Consider the following 19,116-nt stretch of genomic DNA (forward strand, 5'->3'; position numbering starts at 1 on the left):
TAGTTTTTTGTATAATAATGGATACGTATTTTTTAAATTGTCCCGCAAACATAAATTGACGAAATTACAGTGAAAGAAACTTACGCGTGACGTCACGATTGAGTATAAATTTTACTATATCGTTACGTCACAAGCACACAATTTTAGTATTTCTGAAAAAGGAAAATATACGTTTCTCATACTTTTCAATTATCTTACTGAGGGACTAATGAGATATATTCTTTTTATACCCAGTCATCATCCCTATTATAATACTGACAACTGTGACGGGTGTATGGAGAGCATTTTTTTTACTATATGCAAGGAATATTTGTATTGTGCTAACAAAACAAAGGCATAAATTAAGGAGGTTGCAATATAATGCTAATTTATACCCCTTTAGTAATTATAGTGCCTACTTTGAAGCTAGATCTGCAGACCCTTCTTAAATGCCTTAAAAGTCTTTAATACATATTTCTCATAGCAGTCGTATGATAGTAGTTATACAAATACATACTAGCTGTTGCTACGGGCCCGCCCTCTACAAATCGAAAATCATTCCACAGGAACATAGCACAATCCTGATAGAAACTTCTTTTTTGCTTTATCGACTGCAGGGATAGCTAAGTGGTTGAGGTCACCAAGCCGGACCCACAGAGCGCCACGTGTCGCGGGTTCAATCCCCGCGTATTACAAACATTTGAGTGATCCACGAAGTTCTTAGTCTGGGAGTCTTTGTGCATGTGATTGAAATGTTTGTGAAATCCTCGCGACACGAGGATTAATTTCCTTAGTGCGGGAGTCGTTTCTTTTAATATCATAATAAATAAAATAAAAAATAACTTTAATGTTTCCCCTTATTATGTTTCATTATAATATTTCATATTAAGTTAAATAACTTCAGGGTTTTAACTATTGTTTTTTTAATTAATATGTGGTAGTTGTTTTTAGTAGATAATTAGTTAATTTCATAATAGTTTATCATAATAAATTATAAACGTTTAGGTATTAATTTATCTGTTAGGTGGAATGTTCCTTAATTTATACTTAATAATATTATAACGCTTTGTTTTCTTTAAGGTACTTATATAAGGATGACCTGGTCCGGATTCAAAATATATAGATTTTTTTTTATTTTAGAGCCAATCTACTGAGGAAAGCTTTTAGCTATATACCATCACGGTATCATTCATAGGAGCAAAGCAGCAATCAGAAATATTACAAAGTCGAAGATAAATTATCACTTCACATTCTTTTTTTTAACGACTCCCGCTGTAAAGATTTAGATCCTTATGTCGCGGGGTTTTCACAAACAATCAAATCACATGCACAACAACACCCAGACTCAGAACAAGCATTCGTGGAACGCACAAATGTTTATCTTAAGGTCTAAAAAGCCCCTGACAACATCTTTTAAAGATGACTATAACCATTTTATTGATAATGCATTTTGTTCTACAACAAAGCTTATTTGTTAAGGGTGTAATAACCCTTATCAAAATAAATACGGTATTTTTAAGCATAGTTGTCTTAACATCATTTAATTTAATATCTTAGAAGATTAGACAGTTTTAACAGAACGGTCATCATAGTTGTCGTCTGATGCTGAGTTACAATATCATGTGACAAACCCTACACTCCACATTCAGTTTATTAACGACTAAGTTATTCTTGAATGAGAAAACCCTTGCAAACCTTTCACAGAAAAAAAAACATTTATCATGTATGATGTGTCCTCCTAACATGTAATATGTAACGTCCTTATAATATATTGACAATTAGACAAACACAAACAAAGCACTCTACAACTATTTAAGTAAGCCCAGATCATTCAGAATCGTTTTCAGTCAGGCAAACGTTATGCAGTGAAGCCAACTGTAACCTGAAATATTGTTTCTCGTACATTACCGGCTATCTTAAGACTATATTAAAAACTAATAATTTGATACGGGCATTGTATAACACAGTTGAAACAGTTTTATAGAAATTTAAACTCATCAACTATCATGAAAAGTTTTTTTTTCATTTTTTATAAACTTTAGTATTGAATTTATAAAAGTATAAAATGAATACGCAGTTAGATCAAGAAGGAGATATCATTGGATCCACAAGTAAGTGTTTTTTTTTTGCAAATGCAACACACTTAGTACGAAATTGAACGTTCGTATGACCGAGTGCGCTCTTTTTTTCAATGAAGCATTTATTCCGCATTATTAAATTTGATGAAGTGTATTCTCTCTCTTCTTTGATTTTGCCCCAAATGAGCGACTTATTACTGAAGGTTGGAGAAAAAACTCACAGATAACTGGGTAAGCCTATGTCCCGCATTGGAAGAATATGGGCTGATGAAGAGACTATCCAAAAGATCCATCCTAAAATTGACTATCCCTTAACGTGGGAGAAAATGAGTGCCATCTGAGTCCTCATTTTTAGTCGGTTGACATGAGCGATTTGTTATTATACCTATATTTATTATGAATAGTTACCTATTTGTTATCTACTACGATGTCATTGCGTCAGTCCCTGTCATGTGATCATATTGCTGCGTCATGTTTACAGGTGCGGACAGTACCAAGCCCAGCAAGCCCCCTCTGATGGACGGCAATGTGGTGAGAGAGTCTGGTAATCTGACAGCCGTCGGTTCCACAACTTTTAGGTAAGTGTACAAAACTATCGCCTGCAACACTGATCGCTTAACACAAAGGGCAGGATTTTTAAGATAGTAATTATTTACATCAGTTATTTAGCCTATATTCTAGACAGTGCCGGCGTAAGGGCCACTGACACCCCGGGCGAAAATATTATTTTCAAAAAAAATATTTAGAAATTAATCGACCTTTTTTAAGATGCGTTTTTTTTATTAATATTCCATCAATAATAGCACCGAGCTTAGAGGCAAGAGACTCACTGTTTGTGAAAGCACGTTGAATTCTGGATCCCGGCTTTTATTCTTACATCTTTGACAGTTATTACGGGAAGTCAGAGGCTAGTAAGTCTGACAACCAGTCTAAATAAAAGGAATCGTGTTGCCCAGGTAGCTGGGTTTAGGAGGTCAGATACTCAGTCGCTCCTTGTAAAGCACTGGTACTTTGCTTAATCCGTTTAGATCCGTATATTGGCCTATTTTATTTTTAATAGCGCAATAGCAACTCCTGAAGTTTGATTGTGTTCAGTTGTTTTGAATACCTGGTCCTGTTGGAATATTGTTCCAGGTTGTACAGAAAAAGTTCAGGGAACTCTTAAAATTATATTATTTGAGATGTGGAACGGGGAAGCCGCTCTACGTTTTGTAGTGCGCCATCCCACTCCTTCTGCGGTACACCCCCAAGTGAATCTATCGATTCTACTTATTTCTCAATGTCATGTTGTTCTTTTTTAGGTTCAGAAGAAATTACAAGAAAAGTCTACTGGTTTTCGACATTATTATAATATGTTCACTGTTTCTGATAGGCGTAGGTGAGTAAGTCTATGTCGTGATAAAGACGTAGAAAAGAGAAAACTGTACACAGGATATTTTTATTGTTTGTCCCTTTGTGTGTATTTCCTGAAAGATCTTGGTAACTACTGAAAGGAATTGATTAAACTTTTAACAAGTTGTCAGGAAAAAACATTTTTATTTTTATTTTACGCTATTCATTTAAAAAACAATTGATTTCTATCATCGACTGTCGGCTTAACGTAAAAATGCCATAACTATGTTAGCTATAGCGACACTTTTCATGCAATAGAATTCTAAGTGTTTAAGGCTTGTTTTGCAGACGCCCTAGGTCTTCATAGGAAAAAGGTGAAACTTTGCGAGAGCACGGAATGTCTGCGCTCAGCGGCGAACCTCGCTCTCTCAATGGACCCCAGTGCGGACCCTTGTGATAACTTTTATCAGGTACCTAAACATTTACTATTGGATGTCAAGACCATTGATAGGTTTATTTCACTGGCGTTTAAGTATTTAAGACTTCAAATAAAACTTTAATTGAACACAGAGAAAGATCTGATTTAATATTTCTGTCCAAGCTTGTTAAAAATCAGATAGACAGTCCCCAGGTCTTCGAAAGACTAAACATCAGAGTCAACCATACTTACTAAATTTTTCGTTTCGTAAGAACTGTTCTCGATAAAAATACCCCAATCCCAGACAAAGTAGCAAACGAGTTCTGATATATTTTTGGATTTAATAATTCACTTCCGAAGGAGTGCCATTTGCTCGTTTTCACATTAGAAATGATGAATTATGATTAGGTTCTCTATGTGCATGTTGTGTTAGCTTTTAATTGATCAAAAATTAATCATGGATCCATAAGCACAGAATTTATTCTAGTATTGTATAATATCATCTACCCTATAAAATTACTAAGGACCAAAAAAGGACAAGTATAAAAAAATCCTTGCGCTGGAGTCATGTGAGATCTAAAAAAACAAGTTGTCCAGTACGCGTGCGGCAACTGGGGCTCCGAACACCTGATACCAGACTCCTTCTACTACAACACCAACTTTTTAGAGAAGACAAAGAAAGTGAACATGTTAGTGAGGGACTTCCTCAATGGGAACGTCAGCAACCAGCCGAAGCCAGTACAGCAGGCTAAAGACTTGTATGATGCGTGCATGGACACAGGTATAGGGTTAAAGTTATTTCTTGAATATATTGCAAACGTAAAATAAACTGCTCACAAAGTTATTTCCAAAACTTACCTTTTAAATATACAAATTCAAAAAATTCAAATGTTGATGTAATTTTTTATTTGCTTTTCACTGCTTTCTATCTTCTAAATGTTATTCCATTTCCAGACACATTAAACGAACGTGGACTTAATCCGTTAATCATCGTGTTAAAGTCCCTCGGCCTCCCCCCATACCCGACCTACATCAACATCACTGAAGACTTCGACTACTCCACATATACCTTCGACTGGTTGGAAACTGTCATCAAGATAAAGACTCACCTTGGTAAAGACGTGCTCATAGGGTTCGGAATAGACGCCGATCCGAAGAATTCCTCAGTAAATAGGATGTACATTGGCGCGCCTCCCACAGTTTATGCATTTCGAAGGTGTGTTAATAAATTTGGGTTCGTAGAAATATTTCGTTAATTTTGTTAAGTGGTAGCAATATTATGCTATCAGCACATAAAAAAAATAAAACGCCTATTAATAATTATAAAATTTTCAGTGTTCAGTCCTACCTAACTCTGCGCCTAATCTTTCGGCAGTGTCATCTAAGACTAAGCTTTAATTTTATTATAAAATACATTGTTTGTTTGCAGCACAAATATCAAGACGGAAAGACAACGACACAATGGTAGAACCCTCAACACCCGAAAACATTTCATAGAAGATAAATCAAGCATCTACCATGAAATACGTCGCACTAACGAATCTGATGACGCAGCTAAAGACGTTGATAATTATGCAAAAATTATGAAACTATTCGCTTTAGAATCTGAAAACAATACCAAACTAACTGACGTCGATTTGGATAAGAATTTTATGGAGGCTGCTTCTGAGTATTATAAAGTGAAAAACGATATACGTGAGGTAAGGAAAGGGAACGTTGTAAGGGGCAGAAAGCATAAAATTGATAAAACCTTCTATACTGGATCAAAAGATAAAATGATGCTGAGCTAATCAGTTAGTATTTTTGGGGATTAGTTTACATCCTGAAAACTTTGTTAAGTACACTATTCGCAGCAAAATAGATAACATAGAACTGGGTAAAAAATACATTGGTAAATTCATGTTGAATTAAATTTGATTTATTTCTAAACATGGAATACAGGTGCTGCCGCCTGCATTATGTCGTTAATTTTAAGTTAGGTGGCTACCATAAATAAGAGGCTGACTGACTGACTAACATATCAACAATTGCCTAACCCATAAGCGTTAAACTTGATAAAAGTAAAAAAAACATTTTGGACTCTTACGTTTGCAAAGTAAGATCCACTCAGAGAAGAAGTATGAATGATATGTCACAAAATAATAAACTTTACAGCTAACAGAATACAACTCAACACAGACAGATGAAGAAGATTACAGCAACAATGCAGAATATACTGTAGACGAATTACAACACCACACAGATTCAATTGTTGAACTGAACAATGGTACAGCTACGCCTATATGGAGAAGGTATTTAGAAGGATTGTTCAGCATTAGCACCACTGAGCTGGACTTCGAAAAGGATAAGATTCTGATTGCTGATAGGCGTTTGAACTACATGTCAATGTTGGCAGCTTTCGTGTCGAGGACACCGCCGGCTATCATGGAGCTTTATATCTGGATGCAGGTGTGTATTTGTTTCATGTTCAATCATGACAAGCTTGTTTGTAAAGCAGATGATAATTTAGACTCAATCCTAAATTAATACAGAACGAACAATGGAATCGTTTCCTTTTATGATCCGTACTCAAACCGCATGTAGAAAATTATTACTGACTTCTATCTACATTATATTGAATACACTATCTCTTCCAATATTTACTTTGTTTATTGACCAGGTTGTGAGGTTACTGGGAGACTCCAGCCCAACAAAATTGCGCGATTTGACCGTTGGTAAGGAATTACACTACCAGTCGAAGCAGGTGAAGTGCGTTGAAACTGCCATCGAGATGTTTGGTATGGCTATGTCCTACGGCATCGCTGATCCAAACCTATTTAATGTCACCAAGCCAAAAGTAAGTAAGATTTGGTCAAATGGGATAGCCAAGCGGTATTATAGACGACCGATCTGCTTTCGTTTTCATTTAATCTGTTTCGTTCCCCGCGTAGTAGGCATTTGTGTGATCCACGAATGCTGGTTCTGAGTCTGTTTTTGCATGCATATTGAAGGTTCACGATTCTTCAAATGCATTAGTGCGGGAGCTGTTAGAATAAAAAGCCCGACTGTTTTCAAGCCCATCTAGCTGTGATTGGAGACTGATGTTTTTAGTAATTTAACCCAAGGACTCAATAGAGTATTTGGCAAAAAAACTGTTAAGCCCGTCAGACATAATTCAGATAAATATTGTATACGATCACAAAATGAAGTGGATACAGTGATGTAAAGCCCCGTGTGATGTGTCACTTACCAGTATGCTCTTTATTAGCCCCTACTACCATACTAAAGTGTAAAATCTAAAATCCTTGTCCAATATTCTTTGGTAATCTCTCTAACAGGCATAAATGCTTTATATTATGAGATTTATTCAAATATTTTTGTAGGTTCGCAATAAAGTATTTGTCTCTTTTATCCAGGTCAGCATAATGGTTGATGAACTTAAAGATTCTTTTGCTCATCTTGTTGGCCAAGCAAAATGGATGGATGAAGATACGAAATCGGCGTCATACCAGAAAATCACAAATATAAAGCCTCTCTTAGGCTTCCCAGATAACATGCTAGAAGATGGAAAACTGGAAGAATACTATAGTGGAATAGTTGTAGATCCTAAAAAACTTTTGGAAAATATGCTAAACATTAACAAAATTGAATTTAAAAAATCACTAAATGAACTAAGAAACAAAAATAATGTTACTTGGGAACAGGATCCTATTATAGCGAATGCTTTCTATCAACCGAACAAAAATTCTATAAGTAAGTCATTCAATAAAACGGAACGTTACGCAATGTAAACCTTCCTACTATTCAACAATTAAATGTACCAAAATATAATTTAATAAAATGTTATATTGAGATTAGAGCCTACACTTCTTTTGCTATGTTGTAATTCATTCATAGTTTAAAGCTTTGATATTTTACGTAACAATAAAATATCATCATTGCTATTTCGAGATATGGTACTTACATTCAATTTTTATCATAACTCGCTACTTTTTGAAAACCACAATTACTTTCTTTTTCTTGTTTGTTTCCTTTAGTTATTCCCATGGTGATGTTACAACATCCCTTCTTCAATTTAGGACTTGAGTAAGTACTTTTATAGAGTTTTTATGATCAATACGTTCAAATAATTGTTGTCTAATATTGTTTATTTTGTTCAGTTCACTCAACTACGGGGCACTGGGAACTGTTCTCGGACACGAAATCAACCACGGCTTTGACAATACAGGTAAACGAATATCCACAATACTCTGCTCGTATTAAATTGTCGGCAAGAACTGCAAACTACGTTGTGGTAGTACCTTATTAACTAAATTACCTGGTAATAAGTTTTTAAAGACGTAAAACTAGTGCTGATTGTTAAAGCTGGTGGTCTGCTGCTTTAGTTTTGTTCATCCGACTTAGTTTCCCCCGGCCACTACTTCTGAAAGCCTTAAAATGTTTTGCCATTGATAACTCCAGCCTGACAGACGTGCGAACAGACGGACAAAAAGTGGAGCCTTTGCGATAGGCTTAGTTTAACTCTTTGTGCACAAAGCCCTAAAAACCATGAGAATTGAGTGAATTTCTTTCTTGGCTCACTTCCACAACTGCAACACTTCTGCTTGAAGCACGTAGTAAGCGAACTGCTTGTCTGAATGTGTATTGTAGCAATGATATTGTCTCATGCCAGGTCGACGATACGACAAGAACGGCAACAAGGTACAGTGGTGGTCTAACAGCTCCATCAGTACGTACGTCAACATGACGCAGTGCTTCATCGACCAGTACTCCGGATACTATGTACCTGAGCTGGATGACCATGTAAGTCAATGTATAAGTATATCAGCCTATAGATGACCCACAGATGGGCACAGGGCCTCTTCCCACATAGGGAACGTTTGAGTTGAACTAGCTTTCTCCAGGACTCCATATTGGCAATAACAGCTTTCACAAAATATTTTCCTACAATGTCTGTCAGTAGAGTCTTATGTATACAAATTGATACAATGACTGTGACGATTTCACAAAGCGGTCAAAGTGAAACTTTGTCTTTCTACGAGAATGTAGCAAATTTATGGAGCCTTTGTTTTGATTTTTTTTCTAAAAGATCGATGGGAATAATGTACTTGGTGAAGTCTTAGCTGACAATGGCGGCTTAAGAACGGCGCTCGCGGCTCTGAGGCATCACTTGAAGAAACACGGACCTGAACAGAAATTGCCTGGTTTTGAACATTTGACATCAGAACAACTGTTCTTCTTGGCTATGGGAAACGTAAGTAGATAACTAGAACTGGTATGTTTTAAAAGATGTTTTGTTCTTTCTCTGTGCGTATGATTATCTCAACTTGTTGTCCATTTTAAGTTTAAAAATTAATGTATGCTTTTAACCCTAGCTCTGGTGTGAGGTTACAACTAAAGAATACTGGGAAATAGTTAGAGGACTAGTGCAAGACGTGCACCCACCATCAAACTTTAGAGTAATAGGGGCTATGCAGAACAGCCAGGACTTCGCCAGGGCGTGGCGCTGCCCCCCGGGGTCGAACATGAACCCAGCAAAAAAATGCATCATATTTTAAAGATGAGGCAAGTAAAGATCAAGGTTTTAAGTTGCGAGACCGAAAACCGAACACCATGCTGCGTTCCAAAACTGGCATCATAGACGTCGGTAAAAAGGCTGCCAGGCTAAAACGGGATTGGGTAGGTCACGTCAGCCGCATGGACAGCGACCGCTGGGCCAAAGTCACCACACTATGGGAGCCAGCGGATGGACGACGTTGCCGTGGGAGGCCTAGGAAGTAGGAAGCGGTTTCGAGACGATCTTAACGTTTACCGCACGGGCTGTTTCCATGAGGCCCAGAACAGAGAATCGTGGAAAGATTTGGGGGAGGCCTTTGTAGTGGGACACAGTGGGCTAGATAAAAAAAAGTAAAGACCAAGTAAAATGAACACTGGCTCCCTAAAATAGGCTGCATAATCACGAACGCCTTTTTATTATTTTCAGATGTCTAAGTGTTCCTTGAAGAAAACCACGAGTTGAATGCTTGGAAAATAAAATCAAATAATTCACCTTACTGACCCTATATTTAAGGTTTAATTTCGTTTGTGTGCATGTATGTACGCACATACGTATGTAAACATTCATATCAATGGCACATTGATATTAATGTTTAGAAGTTAGTTATGTTTAGAATAATTACTTTGGTTTAAAAATTCATTTCGTATAAAAAGGAAGTACAGTTCACTTAACTTGTATATTAAACTTGATGACTTAACACCTCAAACAGAATTTACAATAATAATTATTCATAGTACTTTGATAAATAAATGATTTATGTTAAGTGATCACCTATCGCACAAAAAGCTGTCTGAACGACATTCGTTCTACGACTTACAGTGTTTCTGTTCTTCTGTAGTTCATGTGATATCTTTGCTACCTTGTTTCTATTTTAAAAATACATTTTTGAATCACTTTTTGTGTTTTAATTGTTGGACTTGCTCTATAAATTATAATCAAACTAGATAGTTTGACAATAATTATTAGATAGGTAGAATACCTATAATTAATTCAGTAGTTATAGTACAGATTTTGCAGATGTATAGTAAACTGATCTTACTATATCACGACAAACCAGGAAATAAGTGTAAATAAAACAGAGTGCACTGGTAAAATAATTTTAATTACAAAAATATACATAGCGAATGATACAACTGGGTATGAAATATTAATGGTGACCAATAGAATTGTATGAGATGGTCTTAGAGAAGCCTCCCGTGTATCCAGACGACACGCCGTAACCGCTGGAGTAGCCACCGCCGTAGCCACCGCCATAGCCTCCACCGATCACACCACCGCTTATGACTCCTCCGCCGATACCGCCGCCAATAACAGAACCACCGCCCAGAGCCACCGACGCTACGGGACCAGCCGACACGGCCTGGACAGCAGCCACAGCAGGCACTGCCACTCTCCTCTCAACGACAACAGGCTGAGGAACCGGCACCGGCCTGTCTACTACCACAGGCTGTGGCACTGGAACTGGTCGGTCTACCTGAACTGGGACCGGCACATTGACAGGACGGTCAACGTACACTGGGTGAGGTACAGGCACCTGACGATCGATGTACACAGGCCTGTCTACAGGCACGTGCTTCTCAACAGTGACGGGGTATGGTACAGGTACAGAAACGGGCACCTTCACTGGATATGGCACTTTTCTCTCGTAATACACAGGCACTTGCCTTGTTACCTCCACTGGGACTTTTTGTACGACTGGGTAAGGAACTGGCCTGTCCACGGCGACGGGAACGGGGACTCTTACTGGGTATGGCACTTGACGATCAACGGGTACTGGGACCGGTACTTGGACGGGAACTTGGACATCGCGTGTGATTGTTCTTGTTATGTAGCGAGGTACCTCTTGACGCAGTATGACTGGGTTGGGTTCTATGTTTACTGATGTTTGTACTGCTGGCGCTACAGCGACGGGGGCAGCAGCCACTGCGACTGGAGCGGCTGCTACTGCTGGACCACCGACGGCGACTGCCGGACCACCTACTGCCACACCACCGCCTCCTCCGATAGCTACAGCCGGGCCCACTCCAATCCCTCCGCCTAAAGCGACACCGGAGCCAATCCCAATACCGGCCCCAGTTACACCAATGTGTCCGAGCCCGATGGAGTGTCCGAGACCCACAGAGTGGCCTATTCCTATGGCGGGGCTGGAGAACCCGATGGAGTGGCCTCCGTAGCCGTATGACGGAATGTGCCTTTTTACGCCTTTGTCTGAAACGGCTTCATCTTTGATCCCCTGGGTGGCAAGGAGTTTAGATACTTTTGATTTTTCTGCGATCTCTTTTGTTGATGATAGGCTGCTTGCTGAAAGCAGCACCTGTAATAAGATAAAAATAATATGAGTTAACACTATTAGTTAAGTAAAATAACCGATTGTTGGGCTCAGAGGATCTACAAATCGGCTAAAAAAAAGCAAATCGGTTGGGAAGCAAATAAATCTTGTCAAAATTTTCAGCAAACCAATTTACGATCGTTATGTTTATCTCAATATTTATTTCTACATATTTACAAAAAAGAAATCAACAATCCAACCCTTTTATTCTTTTAAACTCAAATACACAACTTTAACTAATACATTAAAAAACTAGATTACTTAAAACAAGGCATCAAAACTGCCGGCTGGGAGTATGCCCAACAGTTTGGTTTGGTCACGGGAAGTGTCAACAGGACGCTTTGCAAGATCTTTAAAAAGCGTTTTGGCACTCTGCCCCCAACGCACAAAAGATTCCCCGAACGCCATATTATTAGATATTTCGCAGTATCCAAGTTCATGGAATGCAACCAATTTTTCCCCCGTCCAAAACGAAAAGTCTAACACTTTTCACCAATATAAAGCTAAATTGTTTGCGAAGTTCAAAGCCTATACACACACAGCTATAGCAGAACAGAAAACGTAAGAAAAACTGTTGGAAATTATCACAAAACTGTGTGCGCTGCGTCAAACTTAAAAAAAACATTTATGACAGAAATGTTCCTCTTAAAAAGTGACAGCATATTTGTCTACATTTTACTTATTACACACTCACATAATCACGTGGACGAAGTCGCGGGCAGCAACTATTAGTTTATATAGCGATTACAACACGTTATAAAGCCTCGTTTATCTATGAAATATCATAACTTAAAGCAATGTGTGTATTGCTCCACTTTTCTCAAAGCTTTGAGAATGAGGGCGAGGTAAGCGGCAAAGCCTTACGGAACTACACACGAATGCTGTTTGACTCTACGATATACACTGCAGTTAAGATAAAGTAGGTTTTAAAGAAATACTAGCTGACACAGCATACGTTGTTTTCCCATATAAATTATTTCTAGGGAATTTCTGGCGTAGAAGAAACATTAGATAGGCATAATATAAAAAAAATTGGTGGACAACCCTTAACCCAACTTAGGGGTATGATAATTGATAGTAGCCGATTCTGAAACCTATTTAATATGCCCGACAGGGTCGGCAGTTACATTTAAGACCTTTATAAATGGTGGAAAAAATAAAGTATTAAGTATGCATGTATAATTTATCAAAAATTGGTCAACTCTTTTCGGAGGAATATGGTAACTGCCATTGTGACAAGAGAATTTAATATGGAAAAGATTACTAAAGGTTGAAATACAGCCGAAGTCTTCAATCGATTTGAGCTATGTTATAATTGAAAACATCTGAAAATTCCTGCCTTTCGATTATAAAAAATAATGGTTAAAACGACCAAGTGCGAGACAGAGTCGCAACATTGAATCTGAAAAACAAACATGCCAATAAAATTTATCACCTATCAAATTTGACCGTAGACACCGCTGCTTACCCACTGTCTTAACTTTCGTTGTCAATAATCAAATAATAGGCTTATAACATCCACAACTAATAGACGAACGGTTATTATTTAATATCTATTGAATGTTGCAGTGTTATAGGTACCTACATAACTATTGACTCACACAGGTCAAGTTCGCGTTGCCCCGAGGTCAGTGCGACACGTGATAAGTATAGGGGTTGTTAAGGGTAAGTTAGAACCAGAGTGGTTATGACCATAGCTTTAAATATGACTATTGCAGTTGTGGAAGAGAGAGAAAGTGTGCTTTCTCTCTTCCACGTATGGAGTTTCTTGTCGGTTCTTCTCCTAAGTTATCAGTAGTTACGTAAATAATCGTTTCTAAAGAGCCTGTTTTAGGTCAACTAGATATAAGTAAATATATTATGTATTTAATTTTTGAATTAAATAATGTAGTGCACGAGATTTCAGATAAAACAAATCAGGTTATTTTTTTAACTGTTTGTTTGTTTTGTGCATGTGACTTGAATGTTTGTGAAGCCCCCTGCGACACAAGAATTAAATAGGACTATAAATAAAAGTAATATATTTCTATTAATTAAGATAGTATAACAAAATCATAATAATGACTATTTCTTAATTAATAACTCCCACAGCACCAAGCGGTAAATAGAAATAAACAAAATGCAAAATTATTAAAATTATCTCATTTGTAGCAAACATTAAATAGACATAAATGAAATTCAAAATTATAATATCCATCAAAAAGATTATATATTGGTATCTGAGCAGTACAGAATTAGGCAAGAAAATGCAAATGCGTTGCGGAGCACCGGAAAATTGTAACTAGTACAAGTACAACTCTAATTGACGCTAGAATATGACCCGACTGGGGATATTACGACACATACGTGGTACCTACCTATATCTTAATATTTATACATGATACATATAGGATAACATACCGAAATGAACGTATAAGGCAATTAATTGATACAAGTTTGAACTGTGAGCACCATTAGGAATCGTTTTTTTGGTTAAAAACGTTTAAGGAACTCTCAAGCACAGACTCAAGACAAACATTCGTTGATCACACAAATGCTTATCCTACACGGGGATCGAACCCGCGACAGGGTTTGACGTGGTGAACTCAACCACTCGGCTATCCGGGCAAGTCTAAACTCTGTTTAGTCATCATTATGTCTCAATTGGATATTGGTCTACTTGGGTCAAAATATAATGAAGTCATCGAATATTTTAAGAAAATGAAAAGTGATGTTGCATGAATTCGTCCTAATCTACAAACTGTTTTCTAAATCAAATTAAAATTTTCATGATCGCATAGTTACAAGATCCATGCACCAAATACAATATACTAAATTTTCCGTTATAAGCAAAACGTATGCATGTCAAAACTATAATCAAACAACAACGGATAGCTTATTAAATCATGTTACATATTAATGAACGCTATTAATCCTTACCCAACACCAATAGAGTGTAGTGAAATTACGTCTGTTATAAAAAAACAGTTTGAACTGCAGCTGATGTACCGTGGAGAATCGTAATAAGTGCTCATCAATCATTACATGTAATTAGTAACACTATGTAACGTATTAAGTGAAGTCCGAAAGAATTGCTGACTCAATGTTACTTTTATAACAAGGCCCCTCAGTTTATTTTCTTAACCCCGACGAGAAAAGAGGGTTGTTATAAGTTTGACGTACCTGTTCGTTCGTGTCGACGCAAAAACAGATGTGTTATAAGTTTGATGTGTCTGTCTGTCTGTGCCATCATAGCTAACGAACGGTTTGAGTGATTGCTTTACTTGTGTAAACGGTGAATTTTGATGAAAATTGTTCGAATTAAAAGTTGTGTGGGGTGAAAGTGAAGAATAACCGGATATCTGAAACTATACTCGAGTGTGAACTCAAATAAAAGTGCACTGAAATAGAATACTAATGATTTAATTAAAAGAGTTCTTAGCTTCTTCTGATAAGGAAATTGGTGGTGGGAAAATGGGATGTAGAAATCCGATTATCAAGTGAGAGTATCGATTACTACATCTCAATCTTCTTTATAATTCTGCGAAAGATGATTTTTAATTTTATTTTATTTATTTAATATTGGATCTCCCACAAAGAATACACAAAAACACATTTGCAAACAAAAAATAGTGTACATTTGATTTGTGCTCCCTCAATTACAGGAGATCACAGCATTCGTATTTTAGACATCTAGGTGAACAAACTTAACTTATAATAATAAAAACATTAGATATTAGATATTTTATAAGGATAATATTACAACAAAGATAATTTTATAAGGATGTAATAAGATTTTACTGTGATGGCTTTAAGAATAATGAAATGATTTGATTTGATTTCATACAATAATATTGCGACCTACCTTACCTAATCGGTAAAATCAGTAAAATGATGTAAACTCTTGGCTTAACCATTTGACATCTCAATACCTAGTTATGCACGAGTTACAGATCTGTCTCATTGTGACGGATGTTAGGCAAACGGATGCGTGAGTGATACTCGTATTTTATGTGAAGACCTAAAATGGCAATTCTGGACTGAGATTCTACCTGTAGACTGTGTGTCATTTTCTATAGATGCTTGTTACAAGTTTGGGTGGTTTTGTATGTGTGATTTGTATGTTTGAAAACCCGAGCGATGATGGTTTTTAATATGTTTTGTAGAAAATTCTAATTCATAATTGACAACGGCTTGACATCTATTTTTCATCCTTCTTAATGTTAAGGGGGCAGTCCATCATTTTTATATGGTACATCATTAAAAATAGGGTTCATACCAACCCAAATTTTTATCATTTATGGAGAAAAACAACCTTTTCTCGATCAGCTACCATTTATGTATATTTAATGAAATGAAAGAGATTTTTACTAAAACTACTGTTTTAAATCTATAAATTATGTTTAGTAATTATGTATTTTATGTTACTTAAATAAAATTATGTTTTGGATGTTTTATCTTAAAAATATATATCTGTTTATTAAAACTCTAGATTTAACTAGAATTATCGAAATACTTTTAGTGCACTCACATTTGATTGTCCATCAAAAAATAAATTAGCCAACCATTGTCTTTTGTCTTATCTTTTAGTGTGTCTGTGTGTTTTCTTTTGTGTTTTTAAGCCTTAATATTTAACTTATCTATACAAAATAATCTTTAAGAATTCACTTTATTTATTTAAACAATTAAAAATAAAATCTTACCATCAAAATAAAGATCGGCTTCATTGCAAATTTATATGAATTTATATATGTATGTATATAAAATAATTAAAAAGTCCGAGATCACTGTATCACATTACTTTCAGCAACTATTGGGTGTGCCACCGTTATGCGCCTGCGCAGCTCACCTCGTGCTTATATAGACGCAGGCGAACACCGAGACAGGTGTTACACCTAGTATTATTATAGCTACGAATGTATATCAGAGCAAGTACGAAATATTAAGATATTAGTGGTGCACTATATTTTGTAGTATTTTGAAAATGATGAAGTAGAAGACTAACTATAGTATATGGTATATGAAATTTTCAAAAGTTACAGATATATATAATGGTACTAGCTGACATAGCAAAAGTTGTTTCGCAGATTTTTTTTCTAGTTGTATGCCACATTATAAAAAAAATAAAAACAAACAATTTCGTCCAAAAAATAAAATATATATTTTTAGTGTGAGCAACCCCTTAGGGGTATGAAAAACAGATGTTCTATTCTCAGACCTACCCAATATGTATACAAAATTTCATAAAAATCGCTCGAACCGTTTCGGAGGAGTACGGTAACTAACATCGTGACACGGGAATTTTATATATTAGATAGGGCATTTTAATTGGTTTTTCCATTATATGTATAGACAACATAGAACTAAACATCAAAAAGTAGTAATTCTATGTATGGATAAGTTTACACGATGTGCAGATTCGATCCCAACGCAGACAAAGTACCAATGTACTTTTTCATAGTAATATCATATGTTTCTTATATCTTTCTTCATATTCTTATACACCACTTACACATAGGTAAAGGGAAACATCTTGAGGAAACCTTTTTGTCTCCAAGGATCGCTCGTTCCAGTAAAGCAGACTACCTATAGCCGTCCATACAGTGAGCCCTTACGGTTATAATAAATAAATGAATGCGGACAACATCACATACATTGTTCTGAGCCCAAAGTAAGTTGCTAAAGCACTTGTGTTATGGAATTCAGATACATAGAAAGGTACCACATACACCCAGACCCGAGACAATTTAGAAATGTGAATTTTTACATTGACCCGACCGGGGATCGCACCCGGGACCTCAGAGCTAGCGACACCTTGAGACCACGGAGGTCGTTATGTGACGTTATAAGAGATAACGCTATATACTATTACGTATAGCCAGAAGTCCCAGAGACTCCCCGTCTGAGATTTGAATTTTTTCTTTGTTTTTTTTTAACTACTTGCACCCCAAGGAATTGAATCCTTGTGTCGTAGGGCATTTCTCAAACATTCAAGTCACATGCACAGATACACTCAGGACAAGCATTCATGTATCACAAAAACGCTTGTCCTAGGCGGGGATCGAACCCGAAACACGTCACGTACACTGGCTGCAGCGGTAGAGAACTCAAACGGCTATCCGTGCAGTCAAATTGCAATAATTTAATTTAGATTTTTTTTTTTGACAATAAATGGAAGTTCTCAGAATATGTAATTAAACGTCAAAACAGTTTGACATGAAAAACATATGTTCGATTTGGTTGAAGGTGCGCCGCTGTTGACACAGGCATGCGAGGTATTGCGCACATTTGCACAAAAATTAATCAGTCCACGATCGGATTCCGAAACCATAACTATAATTATTGACCGTAAGGTTGATAACAAGTCTAAGTAGGAAAGGTATCAGTTGTATTTTTGGAAAATTAAAGAAAACATGAACGTAAATAAATTACGTAAATATATCTACGCTTTTTCATCTTGCAATTTTCTTTAGCGCTACTTGTTTCGAAAACTCAACCAATACAGAGAATAATAAAAATTAAAGCGAGAAGAATTAGATAGGTGATATGCAAAAGATGATTAAAATTTATATTACAAAAGAAACTTAAAAATAAATAGACTAAAGAAAAAAACATAGATGATATACTGGTGTCCTTTTATCGTGATATGTCTGGGATCTTGAAAATGCACTTGTAGGTAACCCTCGGTCAGTTTAACCTCATGATAAAAAAAAATCTCTGACATTATTTTTCTGTTTCCTAAAACAAATTTTAAATTAAATCCCTATACACAGCACATTTCCAGTATAAACTTCACTCAAGTACTTTTAACTGATGCAATGTTGTCTCAATAATACATCATGTTTCTGATGCAAACTTTGGCATATTAAGATCGTAAGGTAGTACCCTTCCTGGTTAGTTATGCCATAGGAGGTTAAAAGATCTAGGCGGATAATATAGGGCTGTCAAGGCAAGTTGCTGATCAAGTAAATTCTAGTCTCAGCAGCTGTTTGCGGTCTGCCTCGAATATACTGGGATGGATGGCACTCGAATCTTCTTACGCTTAGCTGTAGGTGATTCAATGATTTTATTAACCTAATGTTATACATTCCGCCAAACAGATTTTTTACTTTTTTTGGTATTTTAACTTTTATAATCCAACTAACTTTTATAATTAATTTTAAATGTCATAAAGCTGAAGTTAGCTCGTTTGTCCGACTGGAACTGGAACTTTTTTCAAATCGGAACCTAAAACTTTTGAAAAAATCTTTCAGTAATAGATAGATTACTTATTGAGCAGTCAGAGTTGGAGCAGAGCAGTAATGAGTTATAGTTGCTAAAACTATTAATCAAATTAAAAAAATCCCAACTTATATCTTCATAACTATGCGGACGAGGGTACGCAAGAGAGAGACTTGAATATGTACAACAGTAGAGCGAGTTAAAACGATAATCTTTTTAGATTTTTGTACATCGCACTGATACC

At 36.4% G+C, this 19,116-nt stretch overlaps 1 protein-coding gene and 1 pseudogene across 1 annotated transcript; one reads left to right on the plus strand and one right to left on the minus strand.

Annotated features, from left to right (window-relative positions):
• The first annotated feature begins 2,044 nt into the window (after positions 1-2,044).
• On the plus strand, positions 2,045-10,081 carry LOC113503969 (annotated as a pseudogene).
• A 216-nt stretch (positions 10,082-10,297) lies between these two features.
• LOC113503970 (skin secretory protein xP2-like) lies at positions 10,298-12,080 on the minus strand. Its single transcript, XM_026886113.1, has 2 exons — positions 11,972-12,080; positions 10,298-11,689 (listed from the first exon to the last, which is right to left on the minus strand). Exons 1-2 carry the CDS (start codon positions 12,078-12,080, stop codon positions 10,491-10,493), a joined length of 1,308 nt encoding a protein of 435 aa, XP_026741914.1. The 3' UTR covers positions 10,298-10,490.
• Positions 12,081-19,116: the final 7,036 nt, after the last annotated feature.

Source organism: Trichoplusia ni, chromosome 20 (genome assembly GCF_003590095.1).
Source record: "Trichoplusia ni isolate ovarian cell line Hi5 chromosome 20, tn1, whole genome shotgun sequence".
In the NCBI taxonomy this organism is placed as follows: domain Eukaryota; kingdom Metazoa; phylum Arthropoda; class Insecta; order Lepidoptera; family Noctuidae; genus Trichoplusia; species Trichoplusia ni.